The following is a 19,503-nucleotide window of genomic DNA, read 5'->3' on the forward strand; positions in this document are numbered from 1 at the left end:
AGCCCCGCAGTAGGGCCATTCTGTGTGTGTGTGTGTGTGTGTGTGTGTGTGTGTGTGAGAGAGAGAGAGAGAGAGAGAGACCCTTGATATGTATGTGAGGTGTGAGGTCCTGGTGTGTGTGTGTGTGTGTGTGTGTGCGCGTGCTTGTGCATGACCCCTCTCCCCCCACACATTCCTCCCTCCCGCGTGTATGAGAAACCCTATGTGTTCGTGTGTTTGTGTGACCAACCTTGCTTTGTGTAAGCGTGTGTATTGAACAGGCCATGATATGTAGTGTATGGCCCATGTTGTGTTTATGTGACAGGGCCGAATGCGCGCACGTGTGTATGTGTGTGTGTGTGTGTGTGTGTGTGTGTGTATGTTTAGGTGAGTACCTGAGGCAGCTGGGTGAGGGCAGCGGCTCCTGAGTGTGGGACCTGTCAGAGTGGCTGTAGCCAGAGGCCAGCGATCCAGGTGCTGAGGGGTGTGTGTGGGCTGGGGGGGTGGTGTGTATTCAGACAGGTCAGTGGACACGCACACACCCCAACTCCCAGGAGGAGAAATGCAAACCTGGCTGCTTCCCGTGGCCTTTGTTGTTCCACAAAAGCTCAGCTGCGGCTCTTTGTGCCTGAGAAGCGGGGTCTGGGCGGCCGCACCCACCCCACCCCGTCCTGTCCTTCGGGAGCAGCCGGAGGGGGTGCAGGGCACAGTTCTGCTCGGGAGGGCCGTGTCCTCCGCCCCCACCCCAGTGTCTCACCTCTCCCAGGTGACGCCTTCTCTCCTCACAGCCCCGAGGAGCTGCGGGCTCTGCCTGTGCCCCCTGTGCCCGTGGCACACTCAGGTAGCGGCCATGCCGCGTGCCCTGGGCATAGTCACTGTACAGAAGGGTCCCGGAATCTGCATTTCGATTTTGTCCCCCTCCCCGCCCCCCCCGCCCTGGGTGCTTCTGGCGAGCATGACTGTTCTTGGAGCCACACCAGTGGCTTTAGGAGGTGACTCCTGCTCTGTGGGTGTAGTCCCGTCCCTTTGAGGCCGGGTGGGGCAGGAGGGGGACAGGTGAGGAGAGTCGCTGCTGCCCCATTTCTGCCGTGGGCACTGGGGCTCTGCTCTGCAGCCGGGCCAGGGGGTGGGCAGAGGCTGGGGGAGCTGCGTCATCGCAGCGCGTGTGGGCTGGGCTGGCTGCTGCCCTCACTGTTTCCGGACTGTGCTGTGCTCTGGGCGGGGGAAGGGCCCAAAGGCCGCCTGGCCCCGCCACCCCTGGGACAGGTTTTGGTTCCTGTGGCCGTTGGGGGCAGGGCTGCTGGCTTGGCGGTGGCTGTGGAGGGGAAGTGGAGCTGTCCACTGCCTCCCAGGGCTTGCATCGCTCTCCAGCGCCCGGCCTGCCTGGGCCCTTCTCTCTCTCTCTCTCTCTCTCTTGCGCACACTGTCTCTTCCTCGCTTTGTCTCTCTTTCTGTCTCTCTCGCTCTCTGTGTGTTTCTACCTCTCTGTCTCTGTCTCTCTATCTCTGCCTCTCTGTCTCTGTGTCTGTCTCTCAGTGTCTGTCTCTCTGTCTCTTTGTCTCCCTCTGTCTCTCTGTCCGGTATGCTGCTAGAGCTGTTTCTGGATGGTCCTCCCAGTGCCCTGTTGGTTCCCAGAGTCCTCCCTGCATGCTGGCCACCCCAGAGCTGACCAGAAATGACCCTGCCCCACTGAGGCTCTGATCCAGCTGCCCCCTGTGCCCACCCCAGCACTCAGAAGCTGTGGCCAGCTGCACTTATGAGGAGGGGGATTCTCCTCTGGGGACGGGGCCTCCCGAGCAGTACTGGGGGGGCCCGTGGTCACTTCCTGACAAAAGCCAACTGGGCTGGCCTGTTCAATGCTGGAGTGGACGGTCCAGTGCTGCTTTGGACCCAGTGGTGGCTGCGGGTCACCAGGGCGCCCCCAGCTGTGTTTGAGGGCCTGTGCAATGCAGGGATCCGGTGTTAGGCCTGATGTGTGTGAAGCTCCCATTACCGTCCCTCAAGCCCCCCTGACCTCTTCATTTCCCATCCAGCCCCAGTGGAAAGTGCCTGGGGGTGGGTCCCACCCTTCCTTGAGGCCCTGTGACCAACTGGGGTGGAATCCACAGTCATTGGCTTCGTGACCCTGGGCAGGTGACTGGGTCTGTCTGATGGGGGGGGGGGCTTTCTCCGCTGGGTGTGAGAATGCTTATCCAGAACATTCTCTGGTGTGGAGGCAGAGCCTGAGAAGAAGACCAACCCCCTCCCCCAACCCTCCCCCCAACATCCCGAGCTGGGCATGGTGTGGAACTGGGCTTGGCTGCAGGGACTCTTGTTTCTTCCCTATCTTTTGTTTTGGGGCCACCACCAAAAATAGTGCTTAGGGACAGGTTTGGTGAGGTTCTGGGGGACCCCTCCTGGTGGTGCTGGGAACCTTGCCAGGGCTCCATTCTGGGGCTCCCACGGGTAAAGCGTGTCTCAGCCCTGAGCCTGGCCTCTGGCCACACAATGCCCTTTGGACAGTTGGACAGTTGCTCCAGCACTGACCTTTTCCATTTGCTGTCCTCTGCATCTGTGTGTCTCTGACTTGAAAGTGGATTTCTCTTTTGTTAGGAGGTGGTGTTGCATTACTGAGGTCAGAGAGATAATATAAGGCTAACACGCGGCCAAGCCTGCATCCCTGGCCCAGCTTAGAGCCTGGCACCTCCAGGTGTGGCCTCAAGCCCATGCCTACCCAACCTCGAAAGGGGGTCATTTACAGAGTATGTGGGCCCAGCTTGTGATGGGCACATCACTGTCACTGTCACTGTCTTCCCATTGTTCATCGATTTACTCAAGCGGGCACCAGTAATGTTTCCATTGTGAGACTTGTTACTGTTTTTGGCGTATTGAATATGCCACGGGGAGCTTGCCAGGCTCTGCTGTGTGGGCGGAATACTCCCAGTAGCTTGCTGGGCTCTCTGAGAGGGACGGAGGAATTGAACCCGGTCTGCTGTGTGCAAGGCCAAAGCCCGACCCACTGTGCTATCGCTCCAGCCCGACAGGCACATACTAAGTAAAAATATGTAGAAATGTTTCTGATCAATAAAGATACTGGAGAGACAGTACAGTGAGTAGGGCACTTGCCTAGGTTCAATCCCTGACGTGTCATATGGTCCCCTGAGCACTGCCAGGAGTAATTCCTGAGTACCGAACCAAGAGTAAACCCTGGGCATTGCCAGATGTGGCCTGAAAACAAACGAACAAAAACAGGGGAGGGTGGGGGCAAAAGATAGGACAAGATAGGACAGCAGGTTAGGTGTTTGCCTTGCACCCAGCCCATCTGGCCTTGATGCTTGGTACTGCATACAATTCCCCGGGACCCCCGGGAGTGAGCCCTGAATACTGCCGGATGTGGATCCCAAACAAAACAAATAATAAAAACACTATTTCGAAGTCCAGGTTTTAGCGTTTTCTAAGATTCAGCAGGGCAGTCATTTTCCAAACAAACTAGGTTACTTGGAGATTGTGTCTATACTCCATTCATTTTCCACTCATCCTCCCCAAGCATGTACCTGTTGTGTGCGGGGGCTGGTGATGGGAGCTTGGGAGGACCCCTGGCAAACCCCCACCCGGAGGTGGTTTCCTGGGTGATGGTGCTCTGGGCAGGAGGGCTTGGCCCAGGCGTGGTGGTTCCAGCGTGACCCTGAGTGACCTTGGTTTCCATGGGAGCCGCTAGGGAGTGACAGGAAGGGCCCTGCCCACCCTGTGGCTTGTGCCTCTGCCACCTGCTCCCCACCACAGTCTTTCGGGAACCTTCCCCACCTTGATTCTCCACAGCCAGGGCAGGTAGATGTTCCTCAGGGACCCGGGATGGGCGGACTTAGACTCAGTCCTCCTCAGAGGCTCTTAGTTCCTCTGCGGGGACCCAGAGAGGGGATCCTGCCTGGTTCAGGGGCCCACTGAGCAGGCTCTTTCCTGCCTGTGCCTGGGAACCAGCTGATGTCACTGCCCTGTCACCATGGCGATTCTCCTGCATGAGGGGCCTGACCCTTGCCAGGCCAGGAAGTGGAGGGAAGGCGTGGGTCTGGCAGTACTTGTGTGTTGACAAAGCACTTTCACACTCACCCTTATCGGCTCCGCTCTGCTCCCCGCCAGGGATTTGCAGCTTCCCTTAGGCTCAGGCTGGGACCAGCAGCCATCTAGATTGATCCTTGATCCTTAGGGCTGGGGAGCAGAAGGCTGGGGGACCTTTGACCCCAGACCACCTAGGGAGAAGGAGCCTGTGAGTATTCTGCTCCTTCTGACTCTTGGTTGAGCTGATGTTGGCATAGGGCACCCCCTTCCTATTATGTCAGCAGATTCCTGTGAAAGCCCTATGGGGAAACCAAGACCAGAGACCTTGGATTTGAGGTTTCTATGGGACTACTTCTTTCTTTCTTTATGTTTTTGTTTTTGTTTTTGTTTTTGTTTTTGGACCAGGCCTCAGGTTAGGGTTAGTCCTGGATCTGCATTCAGGAATTATTCCTGGCGGTGCTGGGGTGCTGAGGATCAAACTTGCCGGGGTTGAGTGCGGGCAAGGCAAAAGCCCTGCCTGTTGTGTTATCACTCCAGCCTCACAAGGCTACATTTTTCTGATGCTAAATGTTTTGCCTTCCCTGATGCCCGCTTCTCATTGTACCGCCAGCCCTGGGTTGCTTTGATGGCCCGGGACTTCTGGAAGAACAGAAGGGGTGCGGGTCCATACCTTTGGGATGAGCTGGTGTCATATCTGTATCCACTGCAGTAACTTCCTGCCTGAGGGATCCAGCACCTCCCGGCCTTTGTGTTAAATCTGGGTCAGAACAAAGTGGGTTGAGGAGCTTCTGTGTGGAAGGAGAAGCCCTTGGACATAGAGGGGCCTCGGGCCCCTGGGGCCATGCAGGGTCTGACAGGTGCAGTGGGCTGAGTGCAGCTCCCAGCTGCGGCCGGATGTCTCCCAGCTCGGGAGCCGCGCCTCTGGAAACTCCCAAGTGCTAGGCCTCGTGTCCTGGGCTGACCTGCCCTGGGACACTGCAGCCCTGCGGAGGAAGTCCAGGCAGCTGTTGGGCTGGAACAGCTGGCTGTCAAGTGAAGTCTCTGGAAGCTGTGGAGCAGTGCTGGGCCCCAGGGGCCTTCCGGGCTCTGCTCTGTTCTTCTGCCTTCCCCTTTCAGCTCCTTCCAGCATCAGCTCGTCCTTTCTGATGTCCAACTTGAGTTTCTCTAGGACTCGAATTTTCCATGGAACATGGAGGGGGCCAGGGGAATCAGTCCTACAACTTGCACCACCATTCTGGAAAGTTGTCTCCCACTGTGTCCTGTCTAGGACTCCTGCCTCATGAAAAAAGGAGGCTTCAGGGGGCTCTGGGAAGCTGTCAGGCCCTAGTAGAGGCTCACTGAGTTTTGGGGGGTGGGGGTGGACATGCGGCTGGACCCAATCTTGTCTCTCTTTGACACAGCCCTCACCCAGCTGGTTCATAAAAAAATCCCTTGGAGGAGTGGAGGTGGGTGGTGGTGGCTGGAGCCATAGTATAGCAGGTAGGAGGTTGACCTTGCACAGCCGACCCAGGTTCAATCCCTGGCATTCCCTTGGTTCCCCGAGCACCACCAGAAGTAATTCCTGAGTGTAGAACCTGGAGTAACCCCTGAGCACTGCTGGGTGTAGCCTAAAAACCAAAAAACTCCCTTGGGGGGTTGGAGCAATAGCACAGTGGGTAGGGCGTTTGCCTTGCACACGGCCAACCGGGGTTCAATTCCCAGCATCTCATATGGTCCCCTGAGCACTGCCAGGAGTAATTCCTGAGTGCAAAGCCAGGAGTAGCCCCTGTGCGTTGCTGGGTGTGACCTGAAAAGAAAAAAAAAAAACTTCCGCCGGGTACAAAGCACTTCATTCTGGCTGCCTGAGGCTGGGGTGTTTAGGGGCCCTGGAAAGAACCTTCTGAACCTTCTTCCAACAGCGCTTGTGCAGGCTGAGCTGTGGGGAAGGTCTTGAGTCAGGCATCAGGGTTTGTGTCTTGGGGGGGTGTGGAAGTCCCTGCTGCCACACTGTCACCTTGGGCTGGGGTCTCTGCCTCCCTGTGGTCAGTCTCAGGGCACCAGGAATAGGAGCATGTCAGGATTCTGGAAGACTCCAGACACCGTGTCTGCTCCCCCCACCCATCCCTTCCTCCCCCCAGACACTGTTACAGCTGCTGCTTCTCTGGTGCTTCCGGTTGAGGTTCCTGCTTGGCACTGGCCTCAGAGGGAGACCCCACAATCGCGACCTTGCTGGCCAGGGTTCCATAGGTTGTACTGACCCTGTTTTTGTCCCCCCTCACTGACCTCCAGGTGCGCTACAAGGAGGAGTTTGAGAAGAGCAAGGGCAAAGGCTTCAGCGTGGTGGCAGACACCCCCGAACTCCAGAGAATCAAGAAGACCCAGGACCAGATCAGCAATGTAAGTTCTGCCCGCGCTGCCTCGCCCCACGCGGCCTGTCCCCTGGGCACAGAAGAGGCAGATTCTGGGGTTCCTTCTCTCCTGGCTGGGTCTGTCAGAGGGCGAGGCAAAGGCATGGGATACTTGGAGACCTGCTTTCTGAATGTCCCAAACGTATGCCCCCAGCATATCTGTCCTTTGGGGAGCATGTGAGTGGCCCAGGCAGGGCCGGTCACCCCGCCCCCTCTCCCAAGCCCTGTGTGGGGGTTCTCTTCCCCTCCCTGGGCATCTGCAGGCGCACCATATTGTGTGAGCACAAAGGTCAGAGCCAGTGCTGGGTGCTGACGCCACCCCCGTCATTTCCACCTCCCTGCTCTCCGCCCCCACCTCTGCTTGTCCTTCCTTCCTTCCTGTGTCAAAACCCCAGCCAGCCGCACCCCAGCCTGGTCAGCAGAGTCGGCTGTGTGTGTGTGTGTGTGTGTGTGTGTGTGTGTGTGTGTGTAGAGCGGGAGCAGGGTGGAGAGGGGCCCCACACTCTGCAGAGGATCGAGCTAGCTTTTCTGCTCTGCTAAGGGCCCGTGCAGCTCTGAGGAGGCCGCGTGGGACCGGGTGTGCTGTGAGGCTCAGCTGACCCCTGCACCAGCTCCCCGCGCAGAGCTGCGGGTGTGCCCTCGGCTGGGCCAGCGGGGTTCACATATGAAGAACCAGGCAGGCCACTGTCTTTATGTGGCACGGGCAGGGCTCAGCCAGCTGCCTGCTGTCACTCTGGCTGAGTGCAGGGCAGAGGCTGTGGGCCCTCAGTCTCAGGTGGTCTAGCTGACCCCAGGTTCTCCACCCCACTTCTCCGCCCCCCCCCCCTTGTCAGGGCATTCCTCCTTTCTTTCTTGCTTGCTTGCTTTGGAGTCTCTCTCACCTGGCTCTGCACTCAGGAATCCTGGCAATGCTCAGGGGACCATATGGGATGCTGGGGATTGAATCCGGCGTGTGTTGGCTGTGTGCAGGGCATGCCCTCTACCCATTGTACTATCGCTCTGCCTCCACCCCACCCCCACATTCATTGTTTTCTTTGTGGGGGTGGGCACCTGGGCCAACCCTGGTGACCATAGGCAAATCCAGAACCTTGAGTGGGCCAGGCATGTTCTTTGCCCGGGGCCACGTCCCTGGCTCTGAGAACACTCTTGAGACCTGCGTTTCCTGGTGTGGGCTGATGTGGGGAGCCGTGGTAACTCAGCTGCGGCTGAGCACTGTTTCCTGTCTGTATATTCTGGATATTGCTCTCAGGGCGAGAGCATACTCTCTGCACACAGGAGCCCCGGGTTCAATACCTGGCACTTCATGGTCTCCCCTAATTTATGAGAGTGACCCCTGAATACCCAATCAAAAGTGAGAGTAACCCCTAAACACCACCTTGTAAAATTAAAAAAAATTAAGATTAACATTTTAAAAATCTTATTGTTCTGCAATAGCACAGCAGTATTGTTTGCTTGAACATCGTGGGGGTCAGTCCTGGCAGAACTGAGAGGGCCATATTGGGTCTCTACCAGGGGTAAAGCTGGGGTCGGCCACATGCAAGTAAGCAAGCTCTTCACTCTTTTTGTTTTTTTAATTTTGTTTTGTTTTGGGGGCCACACCCGGCAGTGCTCAGGGATTACTCCTGGCTCTGCGCTCTGCAATCACTCCTGGCCGTGCTTGGGGGTGACCATATGAGGTGCTAGGGATATTGGCCGCGTGCAAGGCAACTCCCTACTTGCTCTACTATTTCTCCAGCTCCCATGTGAGAATGCTCAGGGGTTACTCCTGACTCTGCATTCAGGAATTACTCCTGGCGGTGCTCGGGGTACCGTCTGGCCATGCCCAAACCAAACCAAACCAAACCAAACCAAACTGGTTTCTCTTGAGGGGCTACACGTAGAGGTGCTCTGGGGCACATTTGTGTGTACACCAAACCCAGGGCCTTGTGCTGGGATTGAACTTCGGTCAGCCTCGTGCAAGGCAAAGGCCCTACCTGCTCCGGCCCCTCCCTCCATTCTTTTCTCCCTCCTCCCCCCGCTCCCCCCACCACATAGCTTCCTCCCCAGACACTCAAGACTTGCCCCCCCACCTCCGACTTACTGCTTCCAACCTGTGGATTTTTTTCTTTGGGGGAGGGGCCAGAACAAGCAAGTCCACTCCTCCTGTTTCCCTTTTTGGAAAGCTTCCAGAATATTCCACAGGCAGCTGATTGCACCTGGTCTTCCTTCCTCCCCCGCCCCCAGTGAGTGGAGGTGTAATGTCTGAGAAGGCTGGTAACTCACCCAGGCCCAGACACCCACACCTCAGGAGATAGATATCTCAGGAGCCCCAGCGAGAGCCCCTCTCGCTGCCGGGGAAGTTACTGGAACCTGATATGGTTCTGCCTTTGGAGCTTCAGCTGGGACTGCAGAGCTGGGAGACCTGGTCTGAGAGAACCATGAAAGTCTGTCAGATGCTGATCTTCCCTGAGGCCACGGGGTCCGCCCCTGTTTCCAGGCCCCCTGAGTCAGTATCTAGGAATGGGCTCAGGCATGGCTCTGTGAACCTCCCCCGCGTTCCTGTGTGGCCACATTACCAGAGAGTCAGGAAGCTTCTCCAGGTCCTGAATCGGGGGTGCTGGGCCCAGCCATGTCCAGGAGCCCCCCGGGATCTCCTTTCCCTCTTCTTTCCCATTGTGGTGCCAGGGAAGTACCAAAGGGGCCCACACATTTGGCTGTGGAGTTGGAGTTGACACACTCAGCTGGGGTCCTGAACTTTGGTTTCTCTTTAAGGGCCCCGCGTAGAGGTGCTCAGGAGCACATTGTGCAGGGACCAAACCCAGGGCCTTGTACTGGCGGGTCATGCTGCTGGATCTCTCTTCCAATTTTGTACAGTTAGGCGTGTTTTTTTTTTTTTTTTTTTTTGTCCACACCGACAGTGTTGAAGTTTACTCCTGGCTCTGTGCTCAGAGCTCACTCCTGGCTGGGCTTGGGGGACGGTATGGGGTACTGAGGATAGAATCTGGGTGGGCCACGTGCTAGGGAAACACCTCCTGCTGGACGATGGCTCCAACCCTGTTTTGTATCTTTGATCTTGTGCTGGTCTGTGCTTTCGTCTATGGAGAGTGCACACAGCAGGTCCCTGGGAGTTCCTGGAACTGTGCTTGGTGCGCATGTGCAAGGTGGGGGTCGAACACTTGGGTTCCTGCTTGCAAGGAAAGTTTATCTCTCTCTCTCTCTCTCTTTTTTGCAGAGGGTGTACAATTAATGGTGCTCAGGGGTTACTCCTGGATTACTGCTCAGGAATCACCCCTGGCATTTGTCAGGGGACTATATGGGATGCCGGGGGTTGAATCTGGGTCTGCCACATGCAAGGCAAGCACCCTAATCGATGTACTATCTCTCTGGTGCTTTTGCCACTGGAAACTATTATTAATATTCTATGTGATAATAGAAGTATTATTATATTTCTTGTGCTGAGGATTGAGTCCAGGCACTTACACATATGCAAGGCAAATGCTCTACTCCTGAGCTCTCTCTCTGGAACCCGCAAAGCAATTTGAACCGTATTCCGGGTCATTGTCACAGGATCCTCTACTAATTAGGCTTGGGGAAAGGTGACGTTAGAGTCCCACCTTTGGATCCTCCTGCGCTGGTACCAGTGACTGAGCCGTCTCCAGAGGTCAGACCATCTCGCACGGAGGCAAAGATTTGGGCTCAGTGACTTGGCAAGCTGTGCTGGAACCAGTCCATGGAGCAGTGGGGGGAACCACTGGTCCACCCCCCAAGTTTATGGAACTGCTGATTCATGAACCAGTGAGGACATGTGATGACTGGTGGATGTAGACAGGTTGAAGGATGCTGGCTTAGAGCACCTGCCTCCAAGCCAACGTCAGGAGTCCAATCCTGGGGGCTTCTGTCAGGCTGAGCCAATTCCTGGTGATGCTGCCTGGGGCCCAGTGCTGCTGGCTGTACCTGCCTCACTGCAGCCAAGTGAGCCTCCGATTCGCGTCCCTGGAGGGAACACAGTCATAGCCCCAGAGCTTCCCACACACAGCTTATATTTATGGCTTTATTTCGGCTACCCCTGGCAGTGCTTGGGGCTTTCTTCCTACTCTGCACTCAGGGATCACTCCTGCAAGGGTTCAGGGGATGAAACCTGGGTCGCCACGTGCAAGGCGAGCTCCCTCCCTGCCGGACTATCGCTTCAGCTCCTCCAGTTGTAATTTTAACTTGCATTTCTCCATTTACAAATTAAGTCAAGCCCAGTTCTATGTTTGCTATGTGACCCGTGTTTAGGACCAGATTCCTACTTACCCCCTGCACTCCTGAGCCTTGGTTTCCTCATCTGTAAAATGGAAGTGATAAAGAAACCTTGTTCTCGGTGCAAGAAGGAAATGAGTGGGGCTGTGGGCGGGCGCCATTATAAAAATAGATGCTGGCCGATGAGTTGCTCGTTCCAAACCAGATGACCTTCTTTACTGGGAAGTGCACCACGTGGGAACAGCGTGTGTCGCCCGATTCTGCCTTAGAGGAGGGTGCACATGACTGCCAGGGCTGCACCTGCCCCTGCGTTGGACAGACCCCCTGCAGGGGCCTCCTGAGCCTCTGTTGCTGGGGGGTCCACCAGGGCCACTCTGTGGTGCTGGGGCGGGCGCTTAGTGTCAGGGATGGAACTCGGGTCCTTGTGAATGTACAGAAACCCCTCCCCCAAACCACACACGCGCGCGCGCGCGCACACACACACACACACACACACACATACAACTCTCTCTCTCTCTCTCTCTCTCTCTCCACACCCAACTTGAGCTTTCCCCACCAGGGCAGTTTTTGTTTATTTGTTTGTTTTTTTGCAATGGATCACCAGATTACAAAAGTTCTTTTTAAGTGAGTTTCAGGCATACAATGTCCCAACACCAATCCCTTCACCCGTGCCTTCAGTTTCCCTCTGGTCCCCAGCCTGCCTCTCTGGCCGACATGTTCCTTTTTCCCTTTTAGGCACTGTGGTGGGTTGCAGCACTGTTCCTGAAAGGATATCATGCACATCACTTGACCTCCTTTCAGCGCCCAAATGGACCACTTTCCCCTATCATTGTCGGAGTGGTCCCTTCCTGTCCTGCCCCCCTGTCCCTACTGTGGCCAGCTTCCTACAAAGGGCCAGTGTTTGGGCAAGTTACTAAGCTGGCGCGCTGCTGACATTTTTCTTTTCTTTTTTTATTTTTTGGCTACCCCCGGCAGTGCTCAGGGCTCACTCTTGGCTCCGCACTCGGGATCACTCTGGCAGGACTTGGGGCCAGATGGGATGCTGCATGGGGTCGGCCGCGTGCAGGGCAGACATGCTGCTCCTGCTGGTGTCTGGGTCTGTGCGTGCCTCTCTGAAGGGCTGTGTGAGGGCCGGGTTGGCTGTGAGTGCTAGCAGGTGGCTCCTGGAGAAGGAGCTGGTGTTCAGGCCACCCCAGATTGAGTTTCCATACCAGACTCCACCACCTGCTGGCCTTGCTCTCTGTTCTGGTTTGCTCAGGGCCCTGGGGCCACTCAACAGATGAGGAAACCAAGGCCCAGTGGCAAGAGCCAGGTCAGGCACGGGGTTGGGGCGGGGAGTGTCCTGCCCCTTGGCTGGGACCCAGGCTCCACCTCCTCTCCAGGCTCTCTGTCACTGACCCATCCAGAGAAGGACGTCGCCCCCACCCCCACCCCCAGCCGCTGTTGCTCCAGAGTGGCTGGGCCCCTTGGCAGCAGACCGCAAACAGGAAGCTGGTCATTCCTGCCGCACAGACACCAGGGGGCAGGTGGCTTATGGGCACGTAGACCTTGCTGCCTCCAGCCACCCGTGTGTAGGGTCTGCCAGGGAGAGTCGCCTGTACCCCGAGTCTCAGGAGTTTGAGAGGGACACTGGCTGTGTCCGAGAATGTCCCTCTGGGGACACATCTGCAGGGGAGGGGGTGGCTGCAGTCAGACCTGGGGAGCCGAGGCCAGCTGGGAGCTGCACTTCTCCGGGAGGCCCCCCACCCCCCCGTCCTGCGGCCTCCTGGGCTTTTTGCCCGTAGAAGCTCCAGGTGTTTCCAGCAGCTGACTTGGGCCCTACTACGACACTTCACTGCTCTGTGCAAACTCAGCCTCCAGTGAAATAGATGCTGGGGTCCCCTCTTGCTGTGGCCCCCAGGGTATCAGATGGCGAGGGGACCCTCTGCCCCGGGTGTTCCTCCACCTCCTTTTATTTCACTGGGAATCACTGGGCAGGAAGCTGGGGAGGGGAGGAGGGCAGCAATGGACTCTGCGGAGCAGCCCTGGGCCGTTTCTTGGAGTGTTCTGGGGGTGAGGGGTGCTTCAGCTCTGTCCTACTTCCTCGCCATCCCTAGGTCAGCCCAGCACACCTGGAGTTCTCGAACCATTGGCCTGAGCATCTTCTGAAGTTGTTCCCCCACTTGGTCATCAGGATGGGGTGCAGGCAGCGTGCCCCTGAGATTTTTTTTTTTTAAGGTTTTGGGCCATACCCGGTGGTGCTCATGGGTTACTCCTGGCTCTGTGCTCAGGAATCACTCCTAGTGGTGTTCAGGGGACCCTATGGGATTCCGGGGTTCGAAGCTCAGTTGGCTGGGTGCAAGGCAGTGCCCTCCCCACTGTGTTATGCTCTGGCCCCTCACCCTGCCTTCTGCTCTCTGTGCCCTCCCCTGGGCCCTGCTCCTGGCCTCTTTCTGTCCATTTTTAGAGCCTGCCCTGTGGGGGGGGACCCCATTTCCAAGGTGCACATACCCTGCAGGGCCAACCCAGTACCTTGTGTCAGGAGTGTGTGGGTCCTCGGCGGGGTGGGCTCTGGCACCTGAAGACGGGGCCCACAGGAGACAGAAGCTCCTGACCCTTGGACCCTGGGAGCTGGAACCTGCATTTTCTCAGGCGTTCCACCTCCCTGCTTGCCTTGTGTGGTCCTTTCTCCTCTGCTCCTCAGGGCTGGAATTTATCCTCCCGGAGTACCTGGCCTGGAGCCCAGTGCTTGGTAGGAGCTTCATAAATGGCACTTCCTACTTCTGACCCAGAGGAAGCCCCAATGGCAGGCCCCAGGGACTCTGGGGTGCGGGGAGGCTGGTGCCAGGCGCAGGGAACGACAGTCTCCATCGTTGGGCTGATGCTTCTGCAGACAGGGATGTTGGTTCGGTCCCTCACATCTACCAGCTGCACTGCAGGGGAGCCTTTGTCCCACCTCCTCCTCAAGGCTCAGTTCCTCAAGCCAGGATCACCTCGCTCCCCACCCCATGGGGCCCTGGGTTCTCGACTCACGTGGGTGGGCCGTGTGCTCTGCCTCCTGCAGATCAAGTACCACGAGGAGTTTGAGAAGAGCCGCATGGGTCCCAGTGTGGGCGATGGCCTTGAGCCCGAGCGCAGAGATGCCCAGGATGGTGGCAGCTACCGGCGGCCGCAGGAGCAGCACCACATCCCGGCCAGTGCCCCGGGTGAGCCAGGGGGTGGGAGGGAGGCCCGGGGCACCCTGGGGTCCCATCCTGAGTGCCTGGGGATAGAACCTGGGCAGGGACCCCGAGTTTTGGGGGGTGGGGGTACCTCGCTCTGGCTGTGGAATAGTGGAGGCTCACGTTGTGGTTCTGAGAAGTGGGGGCTGGAGCACAGTTGCGGGCGTCAGGGAGGGGAGGACCTGGGGGGCTGGGTCTGAGCTGACCGTTCCGTGCCCCTGTCCCTCCCCCCCAGTCTACCCGCAGCCCCAGCAGCAGCCTGTGGCCCAGTCCTACGGCTACAAGGAGCCAGCGGCCCCAGTTTCCATACAGCGCAGCGCCCCAGGCGGGGGCGGGGTGAGTACCCGGCCAGGTGGGGCTGGGGGAACTGGGCATTCCGGCACTTCCTACATGTGTGAGGCTGTGGTGGGCTTCACCCCGGAGGTCTCAAGTCTCTGCCTCCCAGCTCCGGCCCTCTCCGCTGTTGACTGGGGTGTAGACAAGCCACTCTTTCCACACGTTCCTGGGAACCTGAGAAGCCCGTGTGCCTTGGGCCCCTGATCTAGGCGCCACCCTCTGGCCATCCTGGTAGGTGGCCCTGCATTTCTCTCAGCTTCCCCACGGCTCCTCAGAGCTTCCTTGAGATGGTCCCTGAGGGTGACTCTCCTGTGTGACCCCCAGAGGCTCACTAGGGGCAGAGCAATCACCAAGGGATCTCCAAGGGGGACACCGACTCATCAGCTCTGCTGGATAAGTGAGGGGATGGGGCGGCCGCGTGTCCCATGCCTCAGCCCCCATCCTCAGCCCCCGACTCCTCCATGCCCGGGGCCGGCCCGCACAGTGCCCAGTGCTCAGGCAGGACGGGGCCTGGCGTACAAGGCTGCAGGCTCCGACTCGCCAGGATGGGCGCCTCCGTGGGCGGCCTGCGAGGGTTCCTGGAGTGTGGGGCTCCCGACAGGCGGTCTGGAAGCCTTGCCCAACATGGCTTTCATCCCTGACAAAAGCCCTTTCTCCCCTCAGAGAATGTTCCAGCAGGAGACAAGCAGGACTGGGTAGTGGTGAGGTCAGAGGGGATGAGCACTGGGGCCTTTTTTTTGTTTGTTTGTTTTTGCTTTGGCTTTTGCGCCATGCCTGGCGATGCTCAGGGGTTACTCCTGGGTCTGTACTCAGAGTACGTGTGGTGCTGGGGATTGAATCCATGTCAGCTGTGTGCAAGGCAAGAGCTCTACCCATTGTGCTATCTCTCTCTTGACCTCAGCCAAGAGCCTTGATAAGAGGAAGCAGTGAGTCAGGCCAGAACAGCTGGTGCAAGGTGCCTGAGGCAGGATAACCCAGGGATGACCCTGAGCCACAGGCCCAGGTGATGGGGAGCGGGTCCTTTGTGATCCCTGGCCCTCCACAGTGACAGGCTCCACTTGGAGTTGTTTTTTTCTTTTTGGGTTATTCCTGGCTCTGCACTCAGGAATTATTACTCCTGGCGGTGCTTGGGGAACCATATGGGATGCTGGGAATCGAATCCAGGTCGGCCGCGTGCAAGGCAAACGCCCTAGCTGCCCGCTGTGCTATCGCTCCAGCACCTTCTACTTGGAGCTTTTAAGATCACTTTGGCATGTGCCAACCTGCACCAGCAGCTTCATCAGTGGCCCCTGGTGGCCCCTGAGCACCATCAGGAGTGGCCTGGACCTAGTTCTGCCGGGAACATTCCCTAATCAAACTATCAAGAGCCAGGGAGACGATTCACAGAATCGGGGGCAGTGTCAGGGTCCATCTCCCGCACTAGAGGGTCCCCCAACATCTCTGGGAGCACTGCTGGGTGTGGCCCCCGGACATCGAAGCTCGAGAGTTTATAGAGAGTGGTAAGATGGCACTGGCCACAGTGTTAAAAAGGGGCAGAGGAAGTCGAGGGCAGACGGGACGTGCTGGGAGGCTGTTGCCGGCTGCAGACGTGCAGAGACCTGAGCCGGAGGCAGCGTCAGTGACGCGAGGTTGAGCTCATCTGGGGGTTGGTGGAACTGGTTGCTGCTGCTGGAAAGAAAACGTTGAGGGGCTGGGGTGACGGTTTGCAGGGCCAAGCCCCTGCTTTCCAGGTAGGAGGCCTGAGTTTGATTCCCACCCCTGGCAACACATGGACACCTAGCAGTGCTGGGAGTGACCTTGAGCACTGTGTCAGTAGTAGAATAACCCCCATATAGTGCCAGGTGTGACCCCACCAGAAAAACAAAGAGCATGAAACCCTTTCAGTAACAGTACTACAAACCACTGTGCCTTCAAGAAGGACAGAGAGAGAGAGGGCAAAGTGTCTGCCCAAAAGGGGCAGGCTTCTGGGGCGGAAGGGGAGCTGGAAGAAAAGAGAAAGGTGTAGAAGTGCTGAAGGGGGTCGAATCATTTAATTTTTCCCCCTGATGGGGTGGGGGACACATCAGGCAGTGTTCAGGGCTTACTCCTGCTCTGCTTTCAGGAATCACACCTGGCAGGGCTTGGGGGACCCTGTGGGATGCTGGGATTGAATCTGGCTTGGGCCTGTACCAGGCAAACGCCCTCCCCGCTGTACTAGCGCTCTGGCCCTGGAGCTGGAGTGTTTTTTTTTTTTTGGGGGGGGGGGTCACACCCGGCGATGCACAGGGGTTACTTCTAGCTCTGCACTCAGGAATTATTCCTGGCAGTGCTCATGGGATGCTGGGGATTGAACCCCAGGTCAGCCATGTGCAGGCAAACGCCCTGCCCTCTGTACTGTCACTTTGGTCCTGGAGCTGGAGTCTTGAGGTGCCAACATGTTCGTGCCTTGGCCGCGGGCTCCGCCCAGGGCACAGTGGGGAGAGGCGCGCAGGCGGCTGGGGGTCCCGGGCTGACTGTGTCCCCTCCGCGCAGAAGCGGTACCGCGCCGTGTACGACTACAGTGCTGCCGACGAGGACGAGGTCTCCTTCCAGGACGGGGACACCATTGTGAACGTGCAGCAGATCGACGATGGCTGGATGTACGGGACGGTGGAGCGCACGGGCGACACCGGGATGCTGCCGGCCAACTACGTGGAGGCCATCTGAGCACCCAGGCATCTCCAGCACCTTCCAGAGCATTCCATGCCTCCATCACCCCCCATGTCTCTGCTTTCCCAAACCCGAGACAGCGTCTTTCCTCCCCCCTCCTCGGCCAGTTCCCCTCCGCTCCTTGCTTCTCTCTCTGACTGGAGCAGGGGCACGTCTCTCTGCAGGAGGCTGGGCCCCTGGGGCTGGTCTGAATATCCCCAGGGTACCTGCCTCAGCTTTCTCTCCTACCCCCTCACACCCTCCTGCCCACTTCTCGCACATGGAACATTCCAGAGCTGGGTGAGCCCAGATGCCCAGAACCCCCAGACATTCCTCAGCATGGGACCCCACCTGCCATGGGCACAGGCTGGGTCCCGCTCTAAGGCAGGGCCCAGTGAGGAGGGCTTTGCCCTGGGGTGCATTTCTCCCTCTCCATGTATGTCCCTTTCACACTGTGATTTTTAACCCCCCCAACCTGGTTGGGGGGACTCCCCCCAGGGGTGGAGGATGAACAGCTGCAGACACAGAAAGGGGTGTTTGCTCCCACCGCCCTTTTCCTCACCCCACCTTCATCTCCCCCACCCCCCCTCCCAAATCTTCAGGGACCCAGATTTACCTTCTTGGCTGGAAGCTGGGGTCCTGAAGGGAGGTGGGGGGGTTGGTGGCAAGGAAGCCTCGGGCCTCTTGGCCTGCGCAGGGCCAGCTCCTGAGACGGTGTTGGCCAGGCCCCCCAATCCTCAGGGGAAGATGGCTCGTTCCTGCTGGCAGAGCCACACACGGGGCGCTCTCACATCTAGGACCTAGTGATGGACGAGGGGTGTGGGTGTGGGCCAGCTGGTGTGAGCAGAGGCAGTGAGCAGGCGTCTGGGGGTATATGCTTGATTGCAGACTGCGCCCCCACCCCAGTTTCCTCAAACCCACAATGAGGGGAGACAGCCCTGCTTCCCTGGGAAAACGGCTTTCCCCGGGCCCCACACAGGTCCCCGCCCGTCCCCCCAGCGTGCTGGGCTACGCACGGGCAGGATGGATGTAGGGGCTGGAGATACTGATGGGGGAAGAAGGCTTTCTGGAAACAGCATTCTGTTCCCCCACCTCATGTGCCCTGTCTCTAGAGATAGGGGACAAGTTTGTGTGTCTCCTACACAGAGGGGTGCTTCACTCTGGGCCCCACCCCTAAGCCCCCCAGAGCAGAGGGAGGTCCCAGGGCTACAGAACTGGAAGCACAGGCCCGGGGAGGCCGAGGGAAGCCGGTGCTATCTCAAGGTCCCTCCTCCCCGTGGCGGCTGGGACCGCTCCGTCCTGGTTCCCCTGTGCTTGCTCATCCCCTGAGTCCTCGAGAGGGTCTGGGACTGCTTGTGGGATCACCCGGAAAGGAACCTCCAAATCGAGGCGGGACCTGTTAGACCTTCCCTCTTCCTGTAGCCCAGCTAAGAGGGGGGCTGGTGGAGCGTTTTATATTGGGCATGTTTGTGGGAGGGGAATGCCTTCATTCATTCCATTTCCTCTCAATCTCAAAGCACAACATGGATTCAAGGTCAGAGAACACCTGGCTGAGGGCCCAGAGGGGTCCCCGGAAGTGGCCCTTGGTTCAGGGCTTCCCCTTCCTTTCCAAGCCAAAATCCCCACCACTGGAATCTCGCTGCAGGCCCTGTGCCCCTCCCACCCTAAAATGGGGAGCTATTCTGACTCCTCCAGAGAGAGGAGGGACTGTCCCACTGGTGCTGAGGGGGACCTTGTTCCTTTCCAGAACCTTCTGTGGAAGGGCACAGACTTGGAGGGCCAGGCAAGCCCTCAGTCTTTATTTCACATCACAGTGGTCTCGTATTCCGTCCACCCTGGGAAGGAGACAGGTCCGAGCTAGAATGTGAGCCGGACTTCAGTGGACCAATAATAAATACAAGAAGTTGGACAGAGAAAGGGATTTCTCTCCACGTCGCTTCCTGTTTTCCTCCTGTCCCTCAAGGGAAAACTTTCCTGCTTCATTTCTGCCCTTTACCCCCCTCACACATGCACTTTGGCTCTCCCCTACCCCCCCGTTTTTTTTTTCTTTAAGAGCTGGAAAAATAAAATAGAACACCCCACAAACCTGTATTTAAAAAAAGAAATGACCATGTGAGCTTTGCCGCTGTCCAAACATTTCATCCGTGTTGCGCTACCGTCCGTCCATTCATCTTTTCTATGGGGCGGGGGTCTCCTCGGTCTGTTTTTGGTCCCCTCCCTTGTGGGCTTGTGCTTGGGATCAAATCTTTCTGGCCTGTTATTGACTCTCAACATTTATTTGACTTGGACCACAAGTGAATCTTTCTCCGTGACTCAAATAAAAGTATGATTTTTACCTGCGGACTTGGTTCTCTCTCTGGCTCTGAGGGTGTGGGGGTGTGTATGTGAGTATGTGTGTGTGAGGGTGTGTGTGTGTGTGTGTGTGTGTGTGTGTGTGTGTATGGTCCTGTATGATTTGGGCTCCAAGGTCCTGTGCTCTGTATTTTGGGGGCATTAGCCAATGTGAGTGTGTGTGTGTGTGTGTGTGTGTGTGCGCATGCGCGCGCATGCATACTGCAAGGGGCACTGACCCTGTCTTCCTCAGAGCCTGCTGCCTTCAGGGTGCAAGTGTGCCAGTGGCTGATTTGGAAGCAGGCAACCCAGCAGGTGGGAGGGTTCTTTTTTTTGGGTGGGGGGTC

General features: G+C 57.7%; 1 protein-coding gene across 2 annotated transcripts in view; it reads left to right on the forward strand.

Annotated features, from left to right (window-relative positions):
* LASP1 (LIM and SH3 protein 1) overlaps positions 1 to 19,165 on the forward strand; it is a 34,044-nt gene extending 14,879 nt beyond the window's left edge. For both annotated transcript variants that reach the window (XM_056128039.1, XM_056128040.1), the window contains 4 exons: positions 6,283 to 6,390; positions 13,666 to 13,807; positions 14,058 to 14,158; positions 16,670 to 19,165. In XM_056128039.1, coding sequence (XP_055984014.1) covers positions 6,283 to 6,390; positions 13,666 to 13,807; positions 14,058 to 14,158; positions 16,670 to 16,843 — 525 coding nt within the window. In that variant the 3' untranslated portion in view covers positions 16,844 to 19,165. The remainder of the gene's footprint in view (positions 1 to 6,282; positions 6,391 to 13,665; positions 13,808 to 14,057; positions 14,159 to 16,669) is intronic.
* Positions 19,166 to 19,503: the final 338 nt, after the last annotated feature.

This window comes from Sorex fumeus, unplaced genomic scaffold, assembly GCF_029834395.1.
Source record: "Sorex fumeus unplaced genomic scaffold, SorFum_2.1 ptg000063l, whole genome shotgun sequence".
Lineage (NCBI taxonomy): Eukaryota > Metazoa > Chordata > Mammalia > Eulipotyphla > Soricidae > Sorex > Sorex fumeus.